We start from the raw sequence: 27,209 nt of genomic DNA, 5'->3' as shown, positions 1-27,209 counted from the left end.
ACGTTTACTGGCATTTGACCTGTTACACAAAGACCATAAAACGTTTATCTTAGGTTTTGTCTCTTAGACACCCAGAGGGCAGGAAACCGCCAACCATTGTTCAGTTGGTTCGATTTTTTATGTGCTCTGATTTTGTCTCACAAACTTTACAAGCATTCAACATGAACATAAAATGTTTGAGCTGTGGCTCTTGCGACATTAAGCGAGATCCGAAAAAAATACTCGCTATTATTATCAATCCTATCTTGAAGTAAATAGTTTGACACTTTTCTAATTTGAAAATGTTTGAAAAAGACCTGTGGTCGAAATAAATATTACATTCTGTCAAGTAAAGTATATATTTGTACAGCATTAGTTTTGGTAATTATCGAGGAAAAAAGGCCATGTTTTTACATTTTCTACTATTTATAAACATGTTCCTCGTACAAGCACTAACCTCATTAAATAGTTTGACACGTTTAATCAATTAGACATGCTGTTTAATCGACATATTATCATTATATGCTGGCCCGATTAGTCATTATGGCGATATTATCATTATTCTGGCCCGATTAGTCATCTGATACTACACGCTCGTCTTGACCTAGAAATACAGAGACAACAGCAACAAATAATTATAAAAGAAAAGTACGAACCTCCACCATGCGCCTGTCTTCCTCCTCCGTCGTCTTCCGTTTTCTTCCACACTTATCATAGCGCGCTTTCAAACCCCTTTCCCCTTCCTGCTCATAACGGTGTTTCCACCGTCTGGCAGTAGTTAGAGCTACACCGAGAATCTCTGCCGCCTGCTTGACAGAGTGACCTTGATCGAAAAGCAAGATGAGCCTGCTCTTGTCAAGATCACTGAGGTGTGCCATCACGCTCACGTTGACGTCTAGCCGCACACACTCCACGCGGGCTGCGGCCGCATACTGCGGCTCTCCTTCCCCGGCTTTCCGCCCCACTCGGAACAGAAACAGCCAGGTCATGTCATTCCGTGACCCTCAAAGGATACTGTGCCGCATCACACTAATCGGTACACTCTCTGACACACCAGGCCTGCCCCGCCGTGGCCCAGCCTCGGTCCCGGTATGAGCGCGGATTTTGCGCTCAATAGTACATATGTACGACAAAGTGGCATTGGAAGAACATTAAACATGGCATGTAAGAGCTAAATGCTAAGCTACTTTGATCCGCATTCTGCAGAGAGGTGGACCATCACTAAAACACGTCAGGTAGGAGGCCTTTTCCTAGAGGTTTGCCCCTGCCAGCGGGTACGTAGGTAGTAGGTACTGAAGGGTGTGCGGAGCGAGCCTTCCATAGCCTGGGGCGTGTTAACCCCCTTTTAACCCTCGCCGGACCTATTGGTTTTCTACATACGCGCCGACCGAGGGGGGGGGGGCGGGTACGACTCCCCCCTCGCCGTTTCGCCCCTGGTGGAGCTAGCGCGTCGCGGAAAAAACGAGCGTGTGCGCCGTTACGAGACACAGAGATTGGTACCCAATTTTAAGGTCCTAGGTCAACCGGTGACCTCTGAGGGCAGGTCAAGTGCCCCAAGGTACGGTTCAGTTTTTGGTGAATAACTTCGCAGAAAACGGCCGCAGAGCCGCGATTTTGGCAGCATCGTGTTCGCCTCGCTCAGGCGCGTCGAATGATATACTTTTTGTTCGGGTCAGGTCAACTTGGGGTGTTGACCTCAGGTCAAGGTCAGGTCAGCACCTCAAGGTCACGAAGTTGGTCGAAAGGGGTCATGTCGCATATCATTCGATTCGGCAGGTCTTCCTGAGTCCATTGGTGGCTTCCCCGACTCGCTAGCTCAATTTGATCAAGAGTTATTGACGAAAAACTGATATGACCTTGATGACGTCATAAATGACGTCACGAAAGGTCAACATTGCAAAAGTGACGCATCTAACCTTGCAAGGAGTGCATCAAATCACGATTCTGTGTGCTTGACATAGTTGGAGATCGTTCCCGGCGCCAGAATAGCAGTTTTCATTTTTCCCCATTGACTTATAATGGTGAGGTCAGGAAAATGACCTGACCTCATATGACCTTTAGGAAAAATCCGAGATATACAAGTTGTGAGACTCATAATGGATACTAGATCCTGCAAGTTTCATTTCCCTGTGACATCTCCTCTGGCAGTGAGGCCGTTGCGAAGTTGCGACATCTGAAGACCGTGCAGAGGTTCACTTATGACGTCATAGGTCATTGACCTGACCTGACCCAAAAATGCGGTTGGTGTCAAAAGATGCGGCTTGAATCAAAGGTCAGGTATGCCAAGTTTCAGCTCTCTATCGCCAGCGTGTTCGGAGCTATCGCGAAAAAACCCTATGGGGGGCGGCACCCGCCCCCCCCCCTCGGCCGGCGAGGGTTAAGCCGCCAAGCCTATTTTTTAAAATGAATATGAAAAATGGATAGTCCTGTCAAAGATCTTCCATGGGCCAGGGCTTTCGTGTATTTGTCCTCATTGCTACCAATACCGTCACCGATACCGTTAGGCTCAGACACAATAGCCGTTTTCACGACGGGCTATCTGGCGAATGCGCCTAATTTGAACAAAACTACACCAAATCTCTTTTACAGCAAATATCGTCAAATCAGGAATTTATTTCAATGTTTCAATTGATAATAATGCCTGATAATATGATAAAGCAGGCATAGCAGCAATTAGTGCAACCCTAGCTAATAGCTACTAAGAAATACTCTGAACCTAATTTGACCAAATGTGCACCAAATGTGTACAAGCTGGCCGTCGTGAAAACGGCTAATATAAATATTGTTCTGCATATTTCTATACATAAAAAGGCACATAACTGACGATGCGCGTCACGAGAAACACAAAGGTATTTGGGGATAACATTACATATAAGGTCGAGAAATGCTACAATGTGTTTGTGTACAAAGTGAGTTCGAAAAACGGTAGATACTTACGTCATCAACGGTGAGTAGTTTTGATCGTCAGCAGCACTCCCTCTCCCTGGCAAAGGTAACCCTGATCGCAAATGTTATTTTCCACGATTTTTTTTTTTAATACGTCAGCCATGGAGAGCCAAAAGTTATCTCGCCTACCTGATCATTAAATTAATCCGAACACTTCTACGCATATCGCATGTTCAGATCGGGTCATGTCACTGACCCATGACGTCATACGATAACTTCTTGGCTCAGATGGAACCTCCAGAGGAAATTCGATTCCGAATTGGCATTCTGATTCAATTCAGAACCATAATCAATGTATCCTGAATCTTACACAGATCACAGTTCAAAACAAATGCTTTCTTTAACATACTATACGAGTAGGTCAAACACAGCCCCCGTCGGTTCACGAGCTCCAGAATCCCTTTACCGTGACGTCATCAAGGCGGCGGTAGAATCTCCTTTCACCCATAGGCATGCATGCAAATTTCATAATCTTTCGAGCGAGCTGGAGAAAGACAAGGATTATGTGTCATCAAAAGTTGTACCAATGTAACAATGAGTTCGCATCATTACGATAAATGGAGCTGAAACTAAAAAATAGGACTAAATCGAGCCAAAATCAGCAATTCTAAATACCCCTCCATTTGAACGTGAAGGATTTCCTCTGATGACGTCACCACGGCGCCTTTATTTCCCTAGTGCACCAACCTGAGTAGTAAAGGAATCTTGGGTCAAACATGGGTCAAAACATGCAAGGAATGGGTAACTAACCATTTATAAAGCTTGAAACATGTCAGGCACCTGATTTCTGAGCGGTCTACTAATGATGGTCACAGGTGAGTTAATAAGAGTTAGGTGGATAATGGCCCAGTCTGTACCTAGCACAAACACAGGCACGCGCTGGTGACAATAGAGGTATACCGTCTCCCCTCGTCTGTGGCCGGTGACCCCGCCTTCCGGCCGTGACCCCTGGGTCAGCCGGTCGGTGGGGAGGGCAGGTCACAGGGCCCGGTGACCGCTCGGCCCGAGTGGCCGCACTCAGAGCACTGCGGACCGATAGCAGGGCGAGAGGAGCCCGGCGTGGACTTCGCTCGGCCGCTCGAGCCGCCGCGCGGGGCGCCCGGGGCGCGCGGGGGGGCACAGGGGTCTACATAAGGAGGTGCGCCGCCGGCGCCCGCCAGTGGTGACACTGGTCGCCTTGTGGTCAAAGTCGTCGACGCGACTGGGCCATCATGCGGCGGGCCGCCATCCTGGTGGCATTCCTGGCGACAGGAGCGCTCTCAGGTAAGCACGGGCCGACGGACGGCAGGGAAAGGCTCGCTTCATTTGTAACAGGAGTTTAAAGCCGACAACTGTTTCAGAGCTGACATGGTTTACTGGATGCTGTGGTAATTATCAAGGTTAACAATATTACATTTTGCAACTTGGCATAGGGGAACATAACCAATGCTCGTTAAGCTTATGCTAATGTTTACGACAGCCGATAGTTTAACTTTAACCAAAACAAATTCATTTATTTCGGATTATGCTGTAAAAAATAAAATTCTGGCATCTGATCAAATGAGGGTTCGTTACACTTCAAACAGCGCCTCATGCAATGAAATAAAGGGGTATCAGAAGCTGCAATGTATCAAAATTGGTTGCCAAATCAAGCCTGTTTTAATTATTATTGTTTACCTCGGATGTTCAAACGGTTATCCTGATTCAGTGTAATGGGTTAAAATTGATTTAAGCCCAAGTCTTTTGCAGCATTTAAAAGAAATTCTGGCAAATGCTTAAAATTTCTGAAGCTTTAATGACGTTGTTGGTCATGCTTTAAGGACAAAATTGTATTATATCATGTGACTGCAGTAGGTACCCTGCCGCAATCATTCAAACCATTCACGGGAAAGTCTCCCCTTGAGTTCTGGCTTCACATTTAAACATTAGAAATGTAATAAAAGCTGTTAGTTTTCTACAAAACTCTTCAAATCTTGCGAATGATGCTCGTCTTTATTTTTTAGGGGAAAGTAATCGGTCATTAGTCGAGCAGTTTACACCCATCTACCATCATTTTTAATTTAATTTCCTCCCTTTAGGTAGTCGAGCCTCGGTCAGTCGGTCAGTTCTCTCTAAGCCCCGTGACACGCACCCCACTCCCACCCACTTGGTCGGTCTCTGGTGTGCTGCGCAGGACCCTCTGCGCTCTTTGTGCGACGGTCCTTGTCCGAAACTGTGGCGATTCGCGGCCGTGTGATGTTTACCTCGTCAGCAGACGGCTCGGACAGACTGCCTGTGAGACCGCTCTGCGGCGCTGGTGTGTATGTCCGCAAACGTCGGATCATCCCGGCCGGACCGGACTCCGTGACCTTAGGCTCAGAGGTGCTGATCGGTGTGGGCATCCGCCAGTCGCATATGTAAAATTTAGTATGAAATGTCGTTTTATAGGTAATGCCGTATAGGCGTGTAGGACAAAACGTGAGACATTCCGTTATGCGTAGAATGATAAAGGAATAGCATTAGCATATGTCAGCATATGTAGCATATGTCCCTTAGCATATGTCACAACTCACAGTTCATTACGCACGCCATTTAATTCGAAATCCTGGCATAAAGTGGTTCCAGTGACAAAGTTAGAGTCAATAATGGTCTCACTTTATTTCAGCATTGCTATTTTATTTACCTGGCAACCTTCTCGAGTGCAGGAAAAACACTTTTCTACGCCGCTGTAGCTTTATGTAACATTGGGGTATGGCTTGGCTGTTGAATTTCTAATTTGTTCACATGTACCAGCTCAAAGGGCATTTTCATCCATAGAAATAAAGCACTCCAACACTTATTGCACTAATGACACACATTGCCCTTGAAAGCTATATGCATCAGTTTTCAGTTAACCTTTTTTCATTTCCATAATTAAGTCGATTAAGAATCCATGTTAGAGGTCGGCATGGTAAGGATCGGGTGCCGATTGTTTTTGGAAACAGTATAATGTAAATTAACTAATAAGATATGTCTACCCAGTATATAATAAGCTACTGGTATTGCCACAGAAAATATGGGACAATGGACATGGGAACAAAAGCCTATCTCTTTAGGTACTTGATAGTTGATGTCACACATCATAGCTGATCTTTCACCAATCCGGGCCAAGGGGTTGTAGACTGCGTGGTTGCTCAAATTTCTGCTTCAGCGTATTAAGTACGTACTTACATAACCCTTGCCAGGCCAGGGCTTCATTCATGGCGCGGACAGGACTTCAGGAGATGTGTCAAATAAATGCCCCCGCCCAAAGGGCGTCCGGAATTTGGTAGCGCTACGTGCCGTTGCATGCTCCGCGAAAAACTATTGTTCTGATGCGGCCAAAATATTCTAATTTCACCTCTGACTATGTAGGTGCCTACCGGTTTTGTGACCTGGGCCTCGTTTCATAAAGCGAGTCCGTAACTTACGCCGGTTTTTGGCATTGTATTGCAAGTGCATGTGAAGCGATGACGATAGCTTGAATCGTTGAATTTATTTATCTGGCAAGCAAGAACAGAAGGAAGAAGGGCAAATAAATTTATTGCTTCACATGCGCTTGCAATACAAGCCCAAAAAACTGGCGTAAGTTACGGACTCGCTTTATGAAACGAGGCCCTGGTGACCTGATCTGAAATGAATGGAAATTTGAAATTTTTTAAGGAATGTCAAAAGGATGTCCCATAGGTTTGCCGAATTTGGCAGCGATACGTGCCGCCTATTTACGAACAACTTTGGGGATTGCACCAATCCCTCCCCCCCTGCCTGGCTGGGCAAGGGATAATGTGTGGCACCCAAAGACAAAAACCTTCGTTCTGACCCGATATAAAAAAACTTAGTAGCATGCTTTGTTCGATCATTTGCTGCAAAAAGGACAGCATTGCAACATATCCGATTAAATGTCATGACATTAATCATCCCTGATAAACATTACACTGTTGATCACTTCGAAGCGTCGCAGATTCCGCCAGAGTTTACCAGATTAGCGAGAACCCCCTCCCCCCGTGCTCCAATCCCGGTCAGCTGCCTGTCGCAGTCGACCAGATAGCAGCGGCCTCCACTTGACGTTTGATCTGTTTGCTCCCGATCGCACCGAGTCACTTCGATGGCCGGGACAAAGTGCGTCCAAGAGCCGGCTAACAACGCATCGCCACTCGAGTGGCCACTCGAGGCGGCAGTCCGGGCACAGCCCCCCACCGGGACATGGGGCCGGGAAGTGGCCAATCGGACAGAGCGCGATCCAATGAACTCACGTGGCACCGGGGCCGAATGTGAGATGGTTTTCATCAGTGAACGAGCGAGAGGGGACCAACGGGTTCGCCTGACCTTGGACAGTGTATATGAGACAGACAGATCCAAATAATTTCATTAAAAAAAAACACACTAAAAACTAAACAGTAGGTTGATTTAACCGTCCACTCAAATTGTTGCTAACTGAGCCATGCCCTTATTTAAAAATTTATGCCAAACATCATTGAAACATATTCAGGTCATCAAGCAAAGCATTCAGCGTAATTATTTGCTCCTTAATTATCAGTTCGAGAGACGGAATATTTATTCCAAATGACGAGCAAAAATAAAAAACGAGGTGGTGGTTGTTCTGGCAAACATTGGCCAGACTTCCAGTCGACACGAGCACAGCCGTCAGCCGGCCGTGGTCACTACAAACACTGGCGCAGACATAAACTATTCCGAGGTTGGGCGTTCTGTGCGCGTGATGCCCACCGTCCCCCGTTTCGCCGCGCTCATGAGACGGCGAGAGCTCGCGCTCCCCCGTGCACACATACAAGGTTCAGTGTTTCGTAGGGAAGACAGAGAGGCAGGGGGACCATTTCGGGAGCAGCTGGACAGTCACAACAACATAGGGGGAGAGCGACACTGGAGTAGCGCGCACTGCGGACGGGGAGGTCGGGACGACGGTAGGGGAGCGGGCGCCGGCAGGGGGGTCCCCTGTCCTACCATCGACTCCGACACGAGTCGGGCGGGCAGCCGTCGGTTCCGTCAGCGGTCGGCGGTCGGCCGGTCGGCGGTCGGCCGGTCGGCGGCGGACCGACCGCGACCCTTGGACCTGTTGACAGCGGAGCAGCGCAGCGCTCCATCGGCCAGTCGTGCCGCGACAGCACTTTTCGAGCGCTGGTGTTTATCGAAATCCGCCTTAGCTGTCCGATAAGTCCCACACCGGCCACACTGGTCGGTCAGAGAGCTTTCTATGTTTCCTTGTACAGTGTAGAAAGGCTAAGAAATATTTGAGAATTGTTATGATGTAACGTAATTTCAATATGCTCCAAGGATGCAATGATGACTTACACCCATCAAGCTGCCTTCACGTTATAGAAACATCACTTGCCCACTCAAATGCGGCAAGCCAAGCCTGAAAACATTGCTGCGTGATTCACTATCACAAAAAAAAAATATTCTAACCATCAGGATCTTTGTTCGGATGAGTCAGAGCCGCGGAGCGTAGTATGAAGCAATAAACATTTGCAGTATTTATCTGGTACGAATCCTGCGCTAGTCATTGCACATTCCTTTACGACACAACACATCATCTGCTGTGAAAGTTTGGGTATAGCAGCAGACCGAGCCGTGCACTCATCGTCTGCACACGTGCGTGGCCCGTGCCGTTCTCGGAACGGACAGCTGCACCGAATGACCAGTGAAATGAACTGCTCTGGTTCACTCAGAGATTCACCGAGACAGGGGACCATCAGGGACCGACTAGGGACCACTATACCACTAGGGATACTAGGGGGAGGACCACTAGGGATCACTAGGGACAATAGGGGACAAAGAAATCATAGGGGAGCTGTGGGCCCCTACCGGGGGAGACTGCGGAAACCCGGGAGACCGCGGGCGCGGGGGACGATCAACTGACCACAACAAAGAAGGCCGCCCTCAGTACAGACGTACCAGTGCGCGTGGTCGCGGTGCACTCATCAGACTGGCACGGAGGGGGAATTTCCAGAGCAGCGCTGACCGACAGCGAAAACTGCGTCTGTTCTGTGTTTCTGTAACAGCGCGCACCCGGCTGGTTTGCAGCGCTTCAGTGCAGTTGCACTGAATAGCGTAACGTTAGGGAAGCCATTTGCTGTTCAAAACTGGCGAATAATTTAGTAAATACAAGCACAATCCGTTTGTATTAGTCATAGTTTTAGCTATAATTTTACGTCGCACACAATGTCATTGATGTGGAAAATAACAGCCACAAAATTGGCAAAATTGTCATTTCAAAACACAACTGCAGTTAACTTGCTTGCCTAATCATCTCAATCATTATTTGGTCCATATTTCCTCAAACGCCTCCTCTGTGTTTGCTGCTCTTTTACCCGACCTTCTACGTCTGTCCTCCTTTGTCTCTCCTTCCCCCTCCCCCATTCCTCGCTGCTCACCCCTCCCCTCACTGAAGCAGTCACCGACCGGAGGTGCCCAGTTGAGCCGGACCGCCCCAACCATGGGACGCAAACAGCCCTCTATTGGATGGTTCCGCCCCGCTAGCCGCCGCCGGATCACCACGTGAATCATACATCGGCCGGACCCACGTCCGATAACTCTTTTTAGACTGACCTTTTCTGACCTTCACTGTACCCCTCTACGTCTCTACATATACTCTGGCTTAGGCTCTGTCTCAGCTAATACGCAGTCCCATTATCAGAAAATAACTTACCGGAAAGCTCAATCACACAAACAAACCCAAATAACGGCAAAGGGGGAATTATATTGACCTACCAGTCTGCCGTCGATCTGACCTCATTCTCTCCCTCCGCTTTGCTCCGCAGTGCCTACGGGAGAGCGGAAAGATGTTACGACATGCGCGCGGGTGTGTGAGGACCCGACCGGAGCCGGCGGGATGTTTCAGCCCGGCAGCACGCACGTTTTCGACTACACCTCTGATGTGGTGACCACCCTGGCCGGAGCCACCGACGAGGAATCACGACTGCACGTCACGGCCACGGCCGAGGTCACGGCCAGCACGGCCTGCGACCTCACCCTGCAGGTGAGAGCGATTAATGCGTGAGCTGTGAACTGCTGAGTGTTTCATCGGCCGGACAGCTGAGAGCACCAGCACACGGTAGCAGGTAGCTAGTGTCAAAAGGTTGAGACTTGAGAGCAAAACGATGTTTTTGTTTTGTTTTTTAGTTCTAGTGATAACAAATCGGTGCAGTACTCATATGCGTCAAAAACTCAAAAGATCCGTTTTCATCTATTCACTATTTGGTGGTCCAACCGCGTGTTTGCTTCTCCATTCGGCGAAATAGGTTGTGTACCCATGAGGGTTTGAATAGTTGAGGTTCACGTCCAGTAAGCAATCACCCTAACTATCAATAAACATCAACGATTTCTCAGAATATCATCCCTCCCAATCTGCTTATTGCATCTTCCCGACGGGTATGAAGAGTTCCCTGAGCACGAATTGGGTCAGGCCGTGTCGTGCCTGTGCCGACACCCGATGCCCCGCGGTCACCGATGCAGCCCGTTCGCAATGACCTGGTCCCGTGTTTATATCGCTCGGAGCGATGTACTGACTGACCTTCCTCGGTCCACAGCTGAGAGACGTCAGTCTGCAGGACTCGGACCCCAAGAACGCCAACAACAGGCAGGATGTGGACAACATGGCCCTGTTCAAGCAGGAGCTGGAGCGCAGGCCGCTTCACTTCAGGTAAACATGCCGCAGATCTCCGTGCGCTTTAGTATTTTAAGCATATATTTAGTCGCAAGCATCTCTATAGGTATAAGAAGTGAGCTATAATTCAGTAAGACTCAGTATCAGATTACTTTTCTATTTGCGCTTGACTTGTAAGGTAGCATAGCCGATTTGCGTCTCGCTGGAAAGCGCAGTGGTCGGCCGGCTTGGATAAGTCACTGTAGGTATGCTGTGCCGCAACACACAGGTGCCGGGCGGCACAGTATTCACTGTGAGGCAGAGACGGGCGATAAGTCCCAGCGCTGGAGATTTACCGTAAATTTGACCACACATGAGCATTTTAGCGGTACGGTAGAATGCGTTGCAACGGTTGCTAGCTCTGGGCTATCCTTCTAAAAAAAGTTCATCTCTGACAAGTCCATAAGCATACCTCAGAGCACGTGTATAAGGGTCGTCCAAGCGATTCCGCGCTAATCCATGGTTTGTAACCATCCACTTACGTTGTCTCTCTACAGCTACCAGAACGGCGCCATCCGGCACCTGTGCTCCGACCCTGCCGAGCCCGTCTGGGTGGTCAACTTCAAGCGGGGCGTGCTCTCCACTCTGGTCACCGTCGACTCCATGACGGGGACGGAGGAGACGGTCCGGCAGGAGGTGAGACTCGACTATCTCACACCACTGATATTTTTCCACTAACAAAAAGTTCTTTTCAATTCATTTCAGGCACGTATCGTCTTGCTCGCATCCTCAATTTAACTTTAATTTGGCCTGAAGGTTATTACGAATGGCTGGGTGATGAGTCGAGAAAAGTTATGACCTGACCCCGCCGACCTGCGTTTGACCCGACAGGAGGACGTCAGCGGACGCTGCTCGGCCCGGTACTCGGTCTCCGAACACGGCGAGTCGCTGCTGATCACCAAGCGGAAGGACCTGCTGACCTGCTCGGGACGCGGCCACCTGGTCTCCTCCCTGCAGAGCACCCCCTACTCGTCCGGAGCCGACGTCCAGTCGCTGCCGCTCCTCAAGTAAGTAGTCACATGAGGCGTCTTGGATAAGGCATTGAAGCTAACAGTCGCATCCGCAACCCTGATGATATTGAAAAAAATTATGCATCTCACTATAAGCAGCACCTTTGGTAAATAAGACTTAATTTTCTGTAAGTGAGTTTAGTGAATTGAAGTCGTCGCCTGATGCAAGAAACTTTAAAGGGTTGTAGCTTTAAATCGTAACAATTGTCGTCCAAAGAACAGATTAGATGCTTCGCACATCATTGCCTCAAATAATCTAACAAACATTGTACTTTTGCTTTCATCTGATCCTTCAATCATTGACGAATGACACCACCCCTATAATGTTTCTCTTTTCTCCGTTCCAGGAGCACGCTGCAGTGTGACCAGAAGGTGCACCAGGGACGCCTGGTGTCGTCCGTCTGCCACGAGAGCCACATGTTCAAGCCCTTCTCTCACGGAGAGAACGGCGCCGTCACGCGCACCACGGTGACGCTCTCAGAGCGCACGATCCGCAGCGCCGGCAAGTGGTGGTGGCAGAGCTCCGACGCCGGTAAGATATCGAAAAACACTTGTTTTTCTCAAAATACTCGTTTTTCTCGTTTTTTTTTTTCAATACAAAATGAATGCTAAATTGCTAAGGCTTTCACAGTAGTTGAAACAAGACTAAGAGCTCTAGACCAGCCTCTCAAAATAAATTCACATGGTTGCACGTCAAGTGACATTGACTACTAATAGTGACATGAAACCATCTTTTCATATGCTTATATACAAATTAGTTGCGAGAAGAGGCTTGACGAAACATGAGTTGTGCTTGAATGCGCTTATGTCGTACCAACAAAACAAGCAAACTATATTAGTTGAGGCTTGCTCCGTGTGATCTTCTGTGCATGCGTGGGCGGTGCTGGTTGTTCCTTTCAATGACGCCGACCGTTGTGTTTCGCAGAGATGCCGACCACGAGGACCTCTCTGATGTTCGACCACACGGACGCCGAGCTGACCCAGCACGATCGTGTCCCGGCGGCGGTCGAGCTGCTCAACCAGCTGCAGGAGAAGACCGCCGACAACGTCCGTCCCGACGTGCCACGTCTCTTCACACGTCTCGTGCACATGCTGCGCCACTTCACCGAGGACGGTCTGCGCCAGGTTGACGCCCAACTGGAGTCGGGCAGCGCCGCCAAGCGCTACTTCGTTGACGCCCTGCCGCTGGCCGGCTCGGCGCCGGCACTGGCTCTGATGAAGGACATGATCCTGGCTGGCCTCGTCAACGAGGAGACCACCGACCGCTGGATGACCTCCCTGGCGTTCGTCCATGAGCCGAGCGTCGAGATGGTGGCCGCCGTGGCGCCGCTGCTGGAGGCTCGCGATGTGCGCCGCCAGACGCTGCTTGGCGTGTCTTCGCTGGTGCACCACTACTGCAAGACCAACGTCGACTGTATCGATGAGGCGGCTGTACGCTCGGTGGTCGCTCAGCTGGAGCGCACTCTCGGCTCCGGCTGCCGCGCCGTCTCCGAGGACGAGGAGATGAAGATGCTGACGGCCCTGAAGGCGCTCGGAAACGCTGGACGTCTCGTTGACGGATCCGCCAAGCTGCGCGCTTGCTTCCAGGACGAAGAGAACTCGATGGATGTGCGTCTGGCGGCGATCCGCGCCTTCCGCCGGATGCCGTGCAGCGTCGTCACCGAGAGTGGCCTGATGAAGACGTTCGCCAACCCGGGTGAGGACACCGAGGTGCGCGTCGCCGCCTATCTGGCGGTGATGCAGTGCCCGTCGTACGACATCGTCGACAAGGTGCAGGAGGTCCTCTCTGCGGAAACGGTCAACCAGGTCAGCAGCTTTGTGTGGAGCCATCTCACCAACATGCAGGAGACCAGTGACCCGAACAAGAGTTACATGAAGTCGCTGCTCTACAACATCAAGCTGGCGGACAAGTTCAACACCGACATGCGCAAGTTCTCTCGCTACTTTGAGAAGACGATGTTCTCCGAGTCGATGAACGCCGGTGCGACGGTGGACGCCAACGTCGTCTTCGCCGCTGACTCCTACATTCCCAGGTCTGGCATGTTCAACCTCACCGTTGATCTTTTCGGAGAGGCTTTCAACCTGCTGGAGGTCGGAGGTCGCGTGGAGGGACTCCAAGACCTTTCCGAGAGCCTGTTCGGCGACAACGGTATCTACCCGCAGGAGACCATCAGCCAGCTCATGAAGACGATGCAAGGCCGACAGGACAACACACGGTCTGCTAGGCGCATCCAGACGTCCCAGGCTTCGGCCTACATGAAGATATTCGGCAACGAGCTGCATTTCGGCAAGTATGACTCTCTGAACGAGCTGGTCGCTTCAATGGGCGCCAAGAACCCTCTGGACTTCCTCCAGAAGCTGGCCAAGGACATGGACTGGACTGAGAACTACCAGTTCTTGGATTCCTCCTACACCGTCCCGACTATCGCCGGTTTCCCTTTCACTCTGAAGGCCACCGGCACTGCCACTCTCTCGCTGAAGACCGGCGGTAGCTTTGACGTCCAGAGCTGGAGGCAGGTGAACATCAACGGTCACATCAAGCCATCGGCAGCCGTGGAAATCATGAGCGAGATGACCGTCAACGCTCACATCGCCCACACTGGACTCAAGATGAACACCAACCTGCACACTTCCACCATCCTCGACGGCCACGCCGTTGTGAACGGAGGTGAGCTGGTGTCCGTGCGCATCAACATGCCGCGCGACAAGGTTGAGGTCCTTGACGTCAGCACCCGGTTCCACAGCGTGTTCCGCAATAAGGCCCGGAAACTGGAGATGTACACCGACAACCGCTACGAGCTGAAGTCGTGCTCTGACAAGTACATCAGCACCGAGCTTCTTGGTGTCAACTTCTGCGCTGACGTCAGCTACTCTCGTGGCACGAACTCTCTGCCCAGCTGCCTGTTCTCCGGCCCGCTTACCGCGCGCTTCACTGTGGAGAAGACCGACACCATCAAGGCCTTTGAGTTCGAGTACCAGCACTCCAACGAGCAGGGTCTTCGCAAGTCCACCTTTGTCATCGACACGGTCGGCTCAGCCGTTGACCGTCGCATCAGTGTCGACTACCTCATCAACTTTGACAGCAGCGAGTTCAAGGCTGGCTTCCACACTCCCATCAAGTCGATGGACGTGTCCGGAGCGCTGGACCTGGCCGGCCGCACGAAGCGTGTCGACCTCTCGCTGAAGATGGACGACCGCGAGCTGTTCGGCGTGACCAGCAGCCTGGCCGTCGATGACACCGCCGTCTCTGTTCGCTACACGCCGTCTCTGAGCATCCGCAGCTCCGGCGACGAGCTGGCCAACTTCCAGGGCAACCTGATTGCTAACAAGAACAAGCACAAGTACTCGGTGGACCTCACCATCACCAAGGTCTTCCAGTCACCTCTAGTCTTCAAGGGTACGTTTGGTCATACTTAACCTATTTTTGTTGCTCACTCAGTCGCTGTTGCCTACACGTATTATATGTATGTATATTGAATAACATTTCAAGATCATTGCACTATGACGTTAGCAGCATGGTTTTGATTAGAGTAGACTTGTCTCTTGCAAAAGCAGTTTTTAGAAACAACAATATCAAAACCCAAACATTTTTGTAACAGGTGCAGTCAGATAAACAAATCATTAACACGTCATCTTTCTTGCAGGTGGTTTGAATGAGGCTGATGGTACGTACACGGTGACCACCTCCATGGAGTCGTTCCTCCTGGACGGCAACATGAAGGGAACGTTCCGTGTCGCCGGAGACAACCTGCTCATCCAGACCAACACCGAGTACAGCTTCGCTAACGGACAGCCGCAGACGATCGCCGTCAACGCCAAGCTGAGCCAGAGCGAGCAGGACGACGAGAAGGCGTACCGGCTCTTTGTGGATACCAAGGTACGACACGACGAGACCACTTGTGCTGTTCTGTTTTCATGTGCAATTGGTAAAAGATCTATACTAAACAAAACGTAAAATGGCTTACAGAACAGCAATCGTAAATCCGCAAACATCCTTCGCTCTCGAATCACGTCTATTCAATTCCTGGACTAGATCTCATCAGCACTGCGATCCATCCAGCGTCACCTTCGGTCTCGTGTCTGACCTGGTTGCTCTTCTGTCCGCCAGTTCTCGGGTATGCCGATGCTCGACTGCCAGTTGCGCGCGGAGCGCCGGGTCAGGTCTGACAGCTGCCAGTCCAGTGTCACCCTGATCCGCGGCGAGCGCACCTACGAACTGTCCTCCGGCCTCGAGTTCAGCCGCGGCAAGGTTGGCGCCAACGTCGGCTTCGCCGCGCAACACTGGGACATCGACTTCAAGCTCGGAGGCAACGCCGATGTAAGTACCTCTTATCATGCATTTCAAGCTGATCGGATAGTTTATATTTTCAGCAGATTGCATCAATGAAAATCGTCTACTAAAAACGCCTATGGAAAACTTTTCAGCATTGCAAGTCCGAAACTGTTCGTAGATGGCAATGAAAGGATAACGAACTACAGATGGCATCTATCAGGATAACGAACTTCAAGTGTAACTTTCAGTCTTGATTGTCAGTTCTGTTGTTGTTTGTATGTATATCCAGCCCTATTTTCTCACTGTTTCTCATTCACCCTTATTTTATCTCCCTCTCTCTCTCTCTCTCTCTCTCTCTCTCTCTCTCTCTCTCTCTCTCTCTCTCTCTCTCTCTCTCTCTCTCTCTCTCTCTCTCTCTTTCTCACTTCTACTATGTCTTTCTATTACTCTTTGTCGTTCTCAGTTTCTAAATCATCTGTTTTCCTAACAAATTTTCACCAACTGATAATACGTTCCCTGTGTGTAATCTACAGTTCAGCGAGGACAACAAGGTTATGGTGACTGGCGAAGCTCAGCTGAACCAGGACTATTTTGCCAAGACAAAGGTGGGCCTGAACTACAAGAGTGAGGAGTCGGGCTTCCACTACGGCGTGAATGCGGAGCTGGCGCTCCCGAGGTCCACCTACATCGTCAACACAGGCGTTCGGCAAGAGGAGAATAGCGGACACCTCAGGGTAAGTGCCTTCCGCTGTGCGATACACAGGAGAGACAGACGCGATTTGGAAATGTTATGTGGTCTGGTCATATTTGGAGACGAAGTAGGTACCCAACGTTTGTACTCGTACCTACCTTGACTCTGATACAAAACGTGGTCTGTCTGCATAGCGCATGACGTTGAAAAGTGTACCACAAGTTAAGCAGCGCAATCTATCGATTTTCAAATCAATGCAAGCTCAGTTTATGGACATAGGAGCATAAACTTTCCGGCCCTCAGAGCAGCGTTCGACCTCTGTGTGTTCGCAGGTTGTGGCTCGTCACGAGACCAACGAGGAGGTCAGCGAGGTGGCGCTGGTGGGCGCGCTGTCGCTGGACGCTGAGGAACTCGGAGGCGAGCTCACGCTCAGCATGCCGCACTTCCCGCGCTACGAGCTGTCGGCGCGCCTGGTGCCCGGCACGGGTGGCCTGTACCTGGCTCGCGCCGTGGCGCAGGCCGGACCTCGCGTCTACACTCTGGGTGCCGAGCTGAAGACCGCCCAGCGGCCGTACGAGCTGGACCTGCTGTTCGAGCGGCCCGGCGACCGGCGCATGTCGGCGCGTGTCACCGCCCTGGTCACCGGCGATCGGCCCGAGGTGACTGTCGACCTCCGCTTCGGACGCCGCATCACGGCCGTTCTCGCGGTGAGTCCGGGGTCCGACCTGAGCGCTGCTACCGCGCTCCCGAATACCGGCAGGTTCTACTACTCCTTCAGAGCCATCGCAGTCGTGTGTATTTCTTGACATTCTTAGGTCCCATGGCGGCATAAGGCAGGGCTCAGTATAACCTGATAGTCTCAAACACTCGAACAGCTTCAACCTAATACCTACAGCTGGGAGACAAAAATTGTCCGATTTGCTACCTAAATACATAAACAAACTAGCATGTTTATTGGCTTCAATAATCAATGCAGTGGTTGTATTTGTGCTCGTTTTACGAGCCATCACGCATGCTCAATCCAGTATGCTCAGTGCTCACCTACTGACGTACGGTCTTCAGGGTAACCTCTACCCGAGTGAGAACACGGCCAACCTGGAGATCTTCTGGAACAAGGACGTGGACGACACAGAGCGCGCCAGCGTGGAGGTGCTGCTGCGCGAGACGGACGTCTCGGCCAGCCTCAAGTACCCCGGACGGCAGATCAAGCTGATCGGCGCCCTGCAGTGAGTGAGACTTGCAAGCAGCCCACAGTTGTTTTTCAAATTCGTTATTACGCTATTCAAAGACGTCAAACACTTTTCGTTATTCAAACGGCACTCATACTTGACTCATTGACTCACACTATTGATTATGCATCAGAGCTGTTTGCTGATCTGTTGGATCTCCTTTATCAGCGTCGACACCTGGACCGCTGAGCTGAGCTACGCTCCGGGCAAAGTCATTCGTGCTGAGGGCAACGTGCCGCAAGACGACAGCTTCGTCCGAGTCAACGTCAATACGCCGCTCGAGGGCTTCACCACCCTGTCGCTGACCTACACCAAGAAACCGAACCAGGACTACAGCTCTAACCCGCTGGACTTCGAGGTATGCAGGCGTTACGCCGCCACAGCCAGTCTCCAGTGGGGCAGAGCCTGCTGGCACCCACTCCACAAAATAATGCGCAGTTGTGTTGCAGAATTTCGTTCGTAACAGTAATGAATGACTAGCATTTCAAATTAGCTCATAGTATTCCTAGGCATGATTTCGAGCTACAGCTAAAATGAGTGACACTAACATGTATATAAATCCCGGAAAAAATAAGTCTTTGAGATAAATGCCGAAAAAAATCAACTCAACTTTCATGTCAGGTTCAATGCACTAATCACACATGCATTGCGATGCATTGCATGTTTCGTTCAAATGTCTTGTATTAAGTTTATATTGGACTGCATGAGGGCTCTTTATTGTAAACATGTGTGCAATAAACTGTGGTCTTAACAAGTTCCAGAAACCTCGCACCTTTCCCTTAAGGAGAGGAGAGTATCGTGTTCCGAGTGACCGACACATGTTGTCCCTCCTCACAGATCGTCGGGCGCCTGGAGGAGCAGGAGGCTCGCCTGGTCGGTCATCTCCTGCTGCACTCGGCCATCGAGACAAGGCTGGAGCTCTTCACTCCGGTCCCCGGCTGGGAGAAGAGCCAGCTGAGCTTCCGCTACCTTCTGGACTACAACAGATTCGACGGTCGCGTTCTCCTCGCCAAAAACGACGACGAAGTCGCCCTCGGCGGATCGTTTGAGATGCGCCAAGATCTTCTGCTATCAAAGATTCACGCCGCCTTGGACCTGGCCCTGCCAATCGACGCGTTCCGTAAAGGAAAGGTCGGCTTCGACCTGAAGTTCGGCGATGCTCACCTGGATGGCGGCGTGCTGGTGCAGTGGAAAGATACCCGAGAGCACGAGCTCTCTGTGTCGCTCACCAGCCAGCACTCTTTCGACCACGAGGCCCACATGGACAGCGTCCTCACAATCCACACACCGTTCGAGGGCTTTGAAGTCATGAGCTCTCATCTCAAGTTCAGCAGCAGAGCTGGCCACTTCCATGCACTGATGAACATGATCCATGCCGATGTCAAGATGATCAACTTTGAAGTACTTTCGACCAAGGGCTTCCCAACAGACAACGTAAAGTTTGTATTCAACTGTGCCTTCTGCCCCCTCGAAATTCTTTATGAAGGTAACTTCGGTCTAGAAACGTCGCACACTGGCTCCGTGTCAACGCACTGGTATGGTAAAGAACTGTCTTTCTCTTTCAAGCAGGACCAAACTATGCCGCGTGAAGGCTCAGCGCGATCGGATGTCGCCGCTTCTCTAGTTCTGCCCATTGATCCCAGCAGGTACGCGATGAAGATCACACGCGAGGTGGATATCAGCGCACATGAAGTTTCTGAGCAGTCGGAATTCAGCTGGGGAAGCAAGAAGATCGCCAATGAAATGACCGTGAAGTGGGATGCGAAGATGAACGACGAAGATTCACTTGAATCACTGTCATTCACAGGAACTGGAAAGCTGACCACACCATTCCAGGGCTGGGAGTCTGTCGAAATTTCACATACTAGCAAGGTGACCAAACTTAACACTCGACCAAGTTACAGTGGATACACAAAATATGTTAACAACGAAGGGAAAACAGTGGAGATTACCGACCGCATGGAGTTCGAAGATTCACTTAACTGGCTTCTACAGAGGGATATTACGAGCGAGAGCAGGTGGGTTTCATCGGCTACTCATTCCATCCGCATGAGTGGTGAGCCCAGCAGCGTTCAGCTAACGGTGAACAGTCAGATGGCCGATGAGACAGCCCAACTGCAATACTCCCACCAGCTGCGCGACATCCAGTTCTCCGCTTCAGTGAGTGGGAACTGGTTCGGCTGCCCGACGCGTGGTCTGAAGGTGGCTGTTCGCAACGCTGCGGAGGCTGTCTACCCGTCACTGGACATCACTTACGACGAAGGCAAGACTATCCGCATGTATGGAAGCATCTCCAAGTCTCTGGAGAAGGGACAGTCTAGTGTCACCCTGGAGGCGCCGTTCACTGATAGAGCTGTCCTTTCCATCGAGCACGATTGTGACTACAACACCAAAAAATTCACAGTCGACTACCTGCACGGCGACAAACGCTATGTCTTTGATGTGGATGCGTCGACTAAGCGATATCTGACCTCTGACGCCAAATTGGCCATCAAGTTCAGTTCCCCACCCACATGTATGGGAGAAGGGTCAATCGTCTTCAAATACGACATGGAGGACGAGCTGAAACTCAAAGGCATGGTGACCTTCAACGATTGGAAGATGTCTACGAAGAGCAAACTGGGCATGATGAAGGGCCATTTCACCGTGAACACACCGTACACCGGATACACGCTGCTTTCAGCCAGCTACCTGTTCAAGGGAGACGAGGGTGAGATTCGCCTGAAGAAGGAGGATGCTCAGATTCTTGCGGTCCTCAGTCGAGCTTTCAGCGGCAGCGAGTCCACATACATCATGCGCGTCAATACTCCATGCGCCGGGTACGAATCGATGACGCTGTCTATCAACAAGCCCATGAATGAGAACAGGTTTAATGCCGAATACCAGCGCGGCCGCCTTGCCTCTATTTCCATCACCACCGAATACGAGATATCAGCTCCTGTCTTCTCAATTTCGGCGGAAGCGCAGTCAACGATCGAGGGATTCTCAACATCGGGACTTTACATTAGTTACAACATGTTTGATCAGGAGGCAAGGTTCGTGCTCAGCAAAGAAAACAAGAAAATTGACACCAAGGTCGTTGTGGGACTCAGTGCTCTCTATTCGGAGCTCTCGGTCGAGTATTCCAACACTCTCCTCGATTTCGGCCTTCCGCAGCAGCTGACTGTTACCGGTATGTACAACGTTCGTGATGTGAAGAAGTCCATGGAACTTGCTGTCATCAAGGGAGAAGAAAGATTCGTGTTTAATGCTGAGGCTCAGCTTGAGGATGAGCTCAATCTCTTCACCGTCACCATCAATACACCAATTGATGGGTATGAATCTGCGAAGCTGGAAGCCCGTCTCCATTTGACCGATTCGAAGATCCTGGCAAAGCTAGAGCTGTCCAAAAATGAGGACATCCTTAAAGCTGTTTTCCACGCCAAGCGTGACGAGGACACCGTGGGTGCATCTGTTGCGCTGCATACTCCTTGGGAAGCGTACCGTCTTACAACTCTGTCTGCTGAATACGGGATGGGAAGCCTTGGAGGCTACGTCAAGCTGGTCGCGGAGCGCAACTCGGACAGCTACGAGATAAAGGGAACAATGGAAGAAAAGGACGAAACCGTGCTGCTGGTCCTCACCACTCCGTTCACAGGTTTTGAAAGAATCAGCACGGAAGGAAGCTTTAGTAAGAAGGACAGCGGCGTGCATGCTCTTCTTGTTCTATCGCGCAACCAAGACGAAATTCGCCTCGCTCTTAAAACAGAAGTGTCCTGGACAAAGTCTAAGGTTTCGTTGGACATCACAACACCATTCCCCGGAGCACGTTTCTTGGGAGCGACAGCTATGTATGACATCCAGAGTGAGCAGAAGACCGCTAACGTGCTTGTTGCTGTGAATGAAATGCATTATGGGGTGAACTTGTTTGCCTACATGAAGCGAGGGGCTGCCACCGGGCTTGTTGAGCTGAATACTCCCGTTGAGGACTGGGAAAACGTGAAATATCAGGTCACTTATGACATCAACAACGATGAGAAGGTAATTGAAATCAGTTACGAGAAGAATGGAGTGAAGCAGGTCATCGCCGGCAGGGGTTCTTACGATGGAGAGAACGCCTACATCGACGTCATCACGCCCCTGAACGGCTATGAAAACATGGGAATCAATGGCCGCTATGTGAACCGAAGAGGCAAACGTGAGGCTGGTTACGACGCCCATGTGAACGACCATCGGCACCGCCTGTATGTCCTGTACGAGAGAAAGGGACTAGAAAGTGCTACGCTGAAAGTTGAAACGCCCATTGAAGGTATGCATAGTATCAGCGTGGACGCAAGATCGCAGGAGTTCCCCGATGGCATGGGCTACTACATCAACACTAACCGAGATGGCAAGCGTAATACAATCGAGATCCGCACTGTCAAAGACGATGACAGCATTGGTGCCGACATTAGCATCCAGTCGTACATCGAAGGCCTTGAGAACGTCCGCCTGTCCGGAAACATCGTCACCAGGGGTCGGAGGAGGTCGTTTAGCTTCAAGTCGGTCAGGGGAGAAAGTCAGGCGGAGATCTCTGGTCAAATCGTTATGAAGCGAAGATCTGGAAAGGGAAAATTCAAAGTTAACCTGCCGATGATCGAAGAATGGGGTGACATTGACGCATCGTTTGAATACGATCTTGGGCGAACAAAGACCTTCCAGCTGACGTCAACACGAGGTGGGGTCACCAGGGAGTACTCCGGTTCTTTGCAATATTCTGACACAAGCTTTGCAGTCACTCTGAACACACCATTCGATGGCTTCGAAACACTGTCCGCGGAGGCTAGCCGAACAGAAGGTCCTGATGGGACCATTACTGCGGATATCAAACTGACAAGGGGCGACAGAAAGGTAAAGATCGACTACAACTATAACTTGTCGGGAAGTGACGGTTCTGGTTACGTGAAAATCACCACACCATACGACGACTTCAGAACGATAAAAACATCACTGTCGTACAACATTGGAGCTTCTTCTCGCACGTTTGAGTTCATGGCACAACGGGACGCAAGGAAATGGCATCTCAAGACCTCTCGAAGCTGGGCAGACGGAGAAGATCACGCAAGTCTTGAGCTGCACACTCCTATCGAGGAGATCAGTGAGGTCAAAATTGAGCGCAACTTCAACCTGCAAAACCTGAAAGCAATGACATACAACGCTGCATACGAGAGGAACGGCAGGAAGTTCTCTCTTTCTGGAACCGGATCCATCAAACGCAAAGGCAAGGAGGCAAGCTTTGACGTTTCCGTCAGTACTCCTCTGGAGATCGGCAGCCTGGGCGCTACCATCGCCTACGACTTTGCAAGCAAGCCTAGGACCATCAATGGCAAGGTTACTGCTGGCAACAGGTATGCCAGTCTGACTGCCTCGCTTGCAGCTGATGGTGGATCAGTCAGTCTCGTCACAACGAACGAAATGCTGCCTAAGGCCGACTTCGTGTACACCGCTGACGTGTCAGCGTCCAAGCGAAGTGTTCAAGCTTCTTTGACCCTGTATGATGGACGAAAACTAGAACTGGACTACCTGGCGGACTATAGCCGGAAGAACAAGGCCAATGGTCACATCTACGTTCAATCGACCACGTTTGGAGACAGAAAGCTAATTTGGGACTACGCTACTCCAAAGGATGACTTCGCTGCCAACCTGAAGTACACTTCACCTAATGGTAATTTGGACTGGTCTGTGACAGTGGACGGAAAGAGGTACGTCCAGAGGAAAATTGTAGTCAAAAGCTCCATTGAATCGGAAATCTACACCAGCTCTTGGATGGCCACTATCCACTACAACACAAAGAACGGCTTCACCACCAAAAACAAACTAGTTTACAATGGGAAGACATACAGTCTCAATTTTGATGCCAAGGAAGTCAACGGAAAACGCGAAGTTTCTCTCAGTTACTCTGGTCAACTCCTGAAAGGACTTCAGATTGAAGGAACATGGACATTGCCATCCAACCCAGCTCCAAAGAAAGAGTTCGATATCAGTTACAAGCGCGGACCAAAAGAAGGATCACTCAAAGGCTCTTTCCAAGTTAGTCCAGGAGGCAAATCTGGATCGGTTGACATCAAAATTACGACACCCTTTAAAGTAGTGAAAAGTCTTGACGTAGACGGAAGCTGGGACTTCATCCTTCCCAACCGTATCCTCAATATCAACTACAACAGGAACGGCGGCAAGACCTATTCCTTGGACTTCGTCGGATCTCGACAGGAAGAGGAAGGAAAGCCTTACGGACAGTATAGGCTGAGTGTGACGACACCACCGCTCGAAATGAGGCCAAACGTCTTTGTAAGCGAACACAGCATCGAGGTCACTTTCGATATGCGCTACGGCACAATGTTCAAGTGGGTAGTGACTAGTCCCATCGAAGAAGAGCTGCTGATAGACGTCAAACAATCGGGCAATGTCAGAACCGTCAAGGCCCACTACCGTTACAACGACGAAATCGGATTGACCCCATACATGCCACCTTACGTTAACATTGACTTCAATTCGAAGCGCACAAACAGAAGGGCTGGTCCCAAAATCGACATGACCCTGAACACAAACTTTGAGGGCTTTGAAGACATTGAAGTCAATATTGATGTCTCTAGAGGGCGGCCCAAAAGTACAGTGAAGGTCAACTACCGGCGCGGCACCAGAACCGCCGACATGACCGCGGAATTCGAGATGAATCAAGCGGGCGGAGGCATTCGATTCGATATCAAGACACCAATTGAAGGGTTTGAACAAGTCAGTATTAGCGGAAGTTACGCCAAGGAGCCTAACTACGCCTTGAACCTGGACTATTCACGAGGTGAGAAGTACGTCAAGGTCACATCGTCGTTGCAGTATAACGCCGAGCGGTCGTACGGCCAACTGCAGTCGGGAAGCGTCGACGCCAGGTTCAAGCTGGATTCGTTCATTACGATGCCCATCGACCTGTTGGTCACCCTGGACGGCTCGATGGAGGCTCAACCTCGCCGATCTGGTCAGTTCAAGCTAGTGGCCACTCTGAACGGTGACACGTACTCCGTGGACCACCGGGTGAGCCGCGCCGAGGCCGGTCGTCGCACCGCCCGCATGGTCATCCTCACGCCGTTCAAGGGTCCCTTCAAGAAGATCGTCTACAACGCTGACGTATCGACGGCCGCCAACAAAGCAACGATCTCGCTGGAGTACGGCAGGAAGAGGATCGACCTGGACGTTTCCTGGTTCGCCGGCGAGGGCCGCCAGTACGGTGCAGAGATTCGCCTGAACACGCCTTACAAGCCAGTCCAGGCTGTGGAGCTTGACGCCAAGGCCACGCTGCAGCCACGCGGTGACGTCGTAGACGTGCTGGTGCACTACCGTCGGGGACAGAAGATGGTTCATGTCACAGGCACCGTCCAACCCTTCGCCGTTGACCTTCACTTCGAAACACCGACCTTTGGCAACTTTGGAGTCAAGGGTGGCTACACTCCGCTTGACAGGGCCCTCAAGGTCGAGGCTATCGTTTCCCTGGCCTCTGGTAGGGACATCGGCGGCAGCGTTACCGTCAAACCAGGCTTCAGGGCCAAAGACATGCAGCTGACGATCGACATTCGAACGCCTGTCGAGGGCTTCGAGCGTCTCGGCTTCGACATCGCCTACACCAATATCGACAACAGCAACATCATGCGAGTGGCCTTTGAGTCCCCCATGACAAAACGCGTGGAGCTGTCGTTTGAGCTGACCAACCTGACGGATGACTACAGCACCGACTTCAGAGCCGGCGTCACCACAAACTATCTGGGCAACGCCTTCACGTTCAAGACCACCATCCTGAGGGACAGACACGGCATGAAGTACGAGCTGGAGATCGAGTCTCCGTTCCACATCCTGCCCTCCTTCAAAATCACGGGACGGCGCTGAGCGCTGCGCCCTAAGAGTCCCGGCGCTCGGCACTAGCGGCATTCGATTCCGCTGCTTTCTTATCACCCTTAGTGCCGGTTTGTGAGTGTTGTGTAAATATCATTGTGCGTTATGTGCGAGAATCACCGTACCATGTTATATTCAATGTGTCGATGGGTGGTGAGAAAATATATGATGTAAATCCGGACATACAGCACAGACAAATTAATGTGAGTTCAAACTTGATGCGTGGATTGCGGCAAATAAATTGAGTGTGTGAGCACGTGTGTGTCCATGTGAGATGTGAAAGAAGGGCTGTTGATGGGAAGGCGACGAAAATAGATATACACGGATTAGGCACGGATATACTCAAGAAATTAATATAGGGACAACTGCAAAAGTGGCGGAACGAGGTACACACAAAAAAGGCTCTCTTTGGAGCTATGTTACAAACATAGGTGGGCGGTGGGCACCTTCCTAAAAGCTGTAGCGTTACTTGTTCCCCCGTTCCTACAGAACGTGACTTTTGTCATTCGTTGCTCTGCTCCTCTGCAAAATATAATGGAAGGTACTTATGTAGGTATAACTCAGCTACGTCAGAAACACTATGTACATACACATCAGTGGGATATACTTTACACACCTTGCTGGAGCCGCGGAAGACGGACGTGCTAGCCCCAATGAGACAGCGAGCCGCCACTCAATCCACCGGGAAAGCGGGCCGCAAACTAAATTCACGGAGACAGCCTGCATAAATGGGCGAACTGACAGCTGGCTAGTGGCGCAGACTCGTCAAACACCAAGCTGTGCCAAAGTTGAAAGTTGGAACTTAGCGAAACGTACACGCTATCTTGAAATATTCGTGAAAAAGGTCTCGCTTGCAACCTCACGATCATACATACATAGACCTCCGAAAAGCTCGGTACACAGAAATCGATGATAACCAAAAGCATGAATGGGGGTTCCTGTGTCATCGATTAGGAGATCGCGACCTCACTTACCAATCCTTGTCAACTGTAAATTTCCGTGTTCACGCACATTGCACACCATCTCTGCGCCTCCTCCCATCGTCGCGCGCATGCCGTCGGACTCGGCTCCAGACGGCGGTCGACGCCTGATGGCCCGGGGGGGGGGGGGGTCGGCGCGGCTGAACGCGACCCCGCTACTCAGTGTGGTGAGTGGGGCCGACGGGCACGGCCGCGGCGCCGTGAGTGGTGCAGTGGTGCAGTGGTGCGGCTGTCAGCTGAGGTCGAGCTCCAGGAGCCCCTCGGAGTGGCGGCGCGGACCGGCGGCCAGCCATCAGCTTTGTGCAGTAGAGGATAACCAGCAATCCAGCAATCAGTGGCTGGGTGGCGCAGTGGCTCAGCGGTGCAGTCCTCGACAGCTCAGCGGCTCCAGTGGCTAGTTGACCCAGTGCTTAGCCCGATCAATACTTCAGCAGTTCAGTAGTTCAGAATTCTACCTGGCCATACGTCAGTGGAAAGGAAAGACATTCTGGACTAAGTGAGCCTGAACCGATCGTCAGCGCAGCTCAGGGTGCTGAACAGCACGGAAGCAGAAGCCTAAACGATAAGTA

At 50.9% G+C, this 27,209-nt stretch overlaps 1 protein-coding gene across 1 annotated transcript; it reads left to right on the top strand.

Moving 5' to 3' along the window:
* The first annotated feature begins 4,083 nt into the window (after positions 1-4,083).
* Positions 4,084-25,913, top strand: LOC122367779. Its single transcript, XM_043341181.1, has 14 exons — positions 4,084-4,188; positions 9,678-9,895; positions 10,446-10,558; positions 11,059-11,197; positions 11,393-11,568; positions 11,919-12,103; positions 12,497-14,968; positions 15,216-15,448; positions 15,680-15,889; positions 16,378-16,578; positions 16,868-17,242; positions 17,598-17,761; positions 17,933-18,122; positions 18,602-25,913. Exons 1-14 carry the CDS (start codon positions 4,137-4,139, stop codon positions 25,652-25,654), a joined length of 11,781 nt encoding a protein of 3,926 aa, XP_043197116.1. The 5' UTR covers positions 4,084-4,136; the 3' UTR covers positions 25,655-25,913.
* Positions 25,914-27,209: the final 1,296 nt, after the last annotated feature.

Source organism: Amphibalanus amphitrite, unplaced genomic scaffold (genome assembly GCF_019059575.1).
Source record: "Amphibalanus amphitrite isolate SeventyFive unplaced genomic scaffold, NRLGWU_Aamphi_draft 000896F_arrow, whole genome shotgun sequence".
In the NCBI taxonomy this organism is placed as follows: Eukaryota; Metazoa; Arthropoda; class Thecostraca; order Balanomorpha; family Balanidae; genus Amphibalanus; species Amphibalanus amphitrite.
The sequence above is the reverse complement of the archived record's forward strand: the minus strand, read 5'-3'. Positions and strand labels throughout refer to the sequence as shown.

Coding starts and splice junctions, on each gene's coding strand:
- LOC122367779 (XM_043341181.1), top strand. CDS start 4,137: ATGCGGCGGGCCGCCATCCTGGTGGCATTCCTGGCGACAGGAGCGCTC. Junction 11,569..11,918: donor CAGTCGCTGCCGCTCCTCAA/GTAAGTAGTCAC, acceptor TCTCCGTTCCAG/GAGCACGCTGCAGTGTGACC. Junction 12,104..12,496: donor GTGGCAGAGCTCCGACGCCG/GTAAGATATCGA, acceptor TGTGTTTCGCAG/AGATGCCGACCACGAGGACC.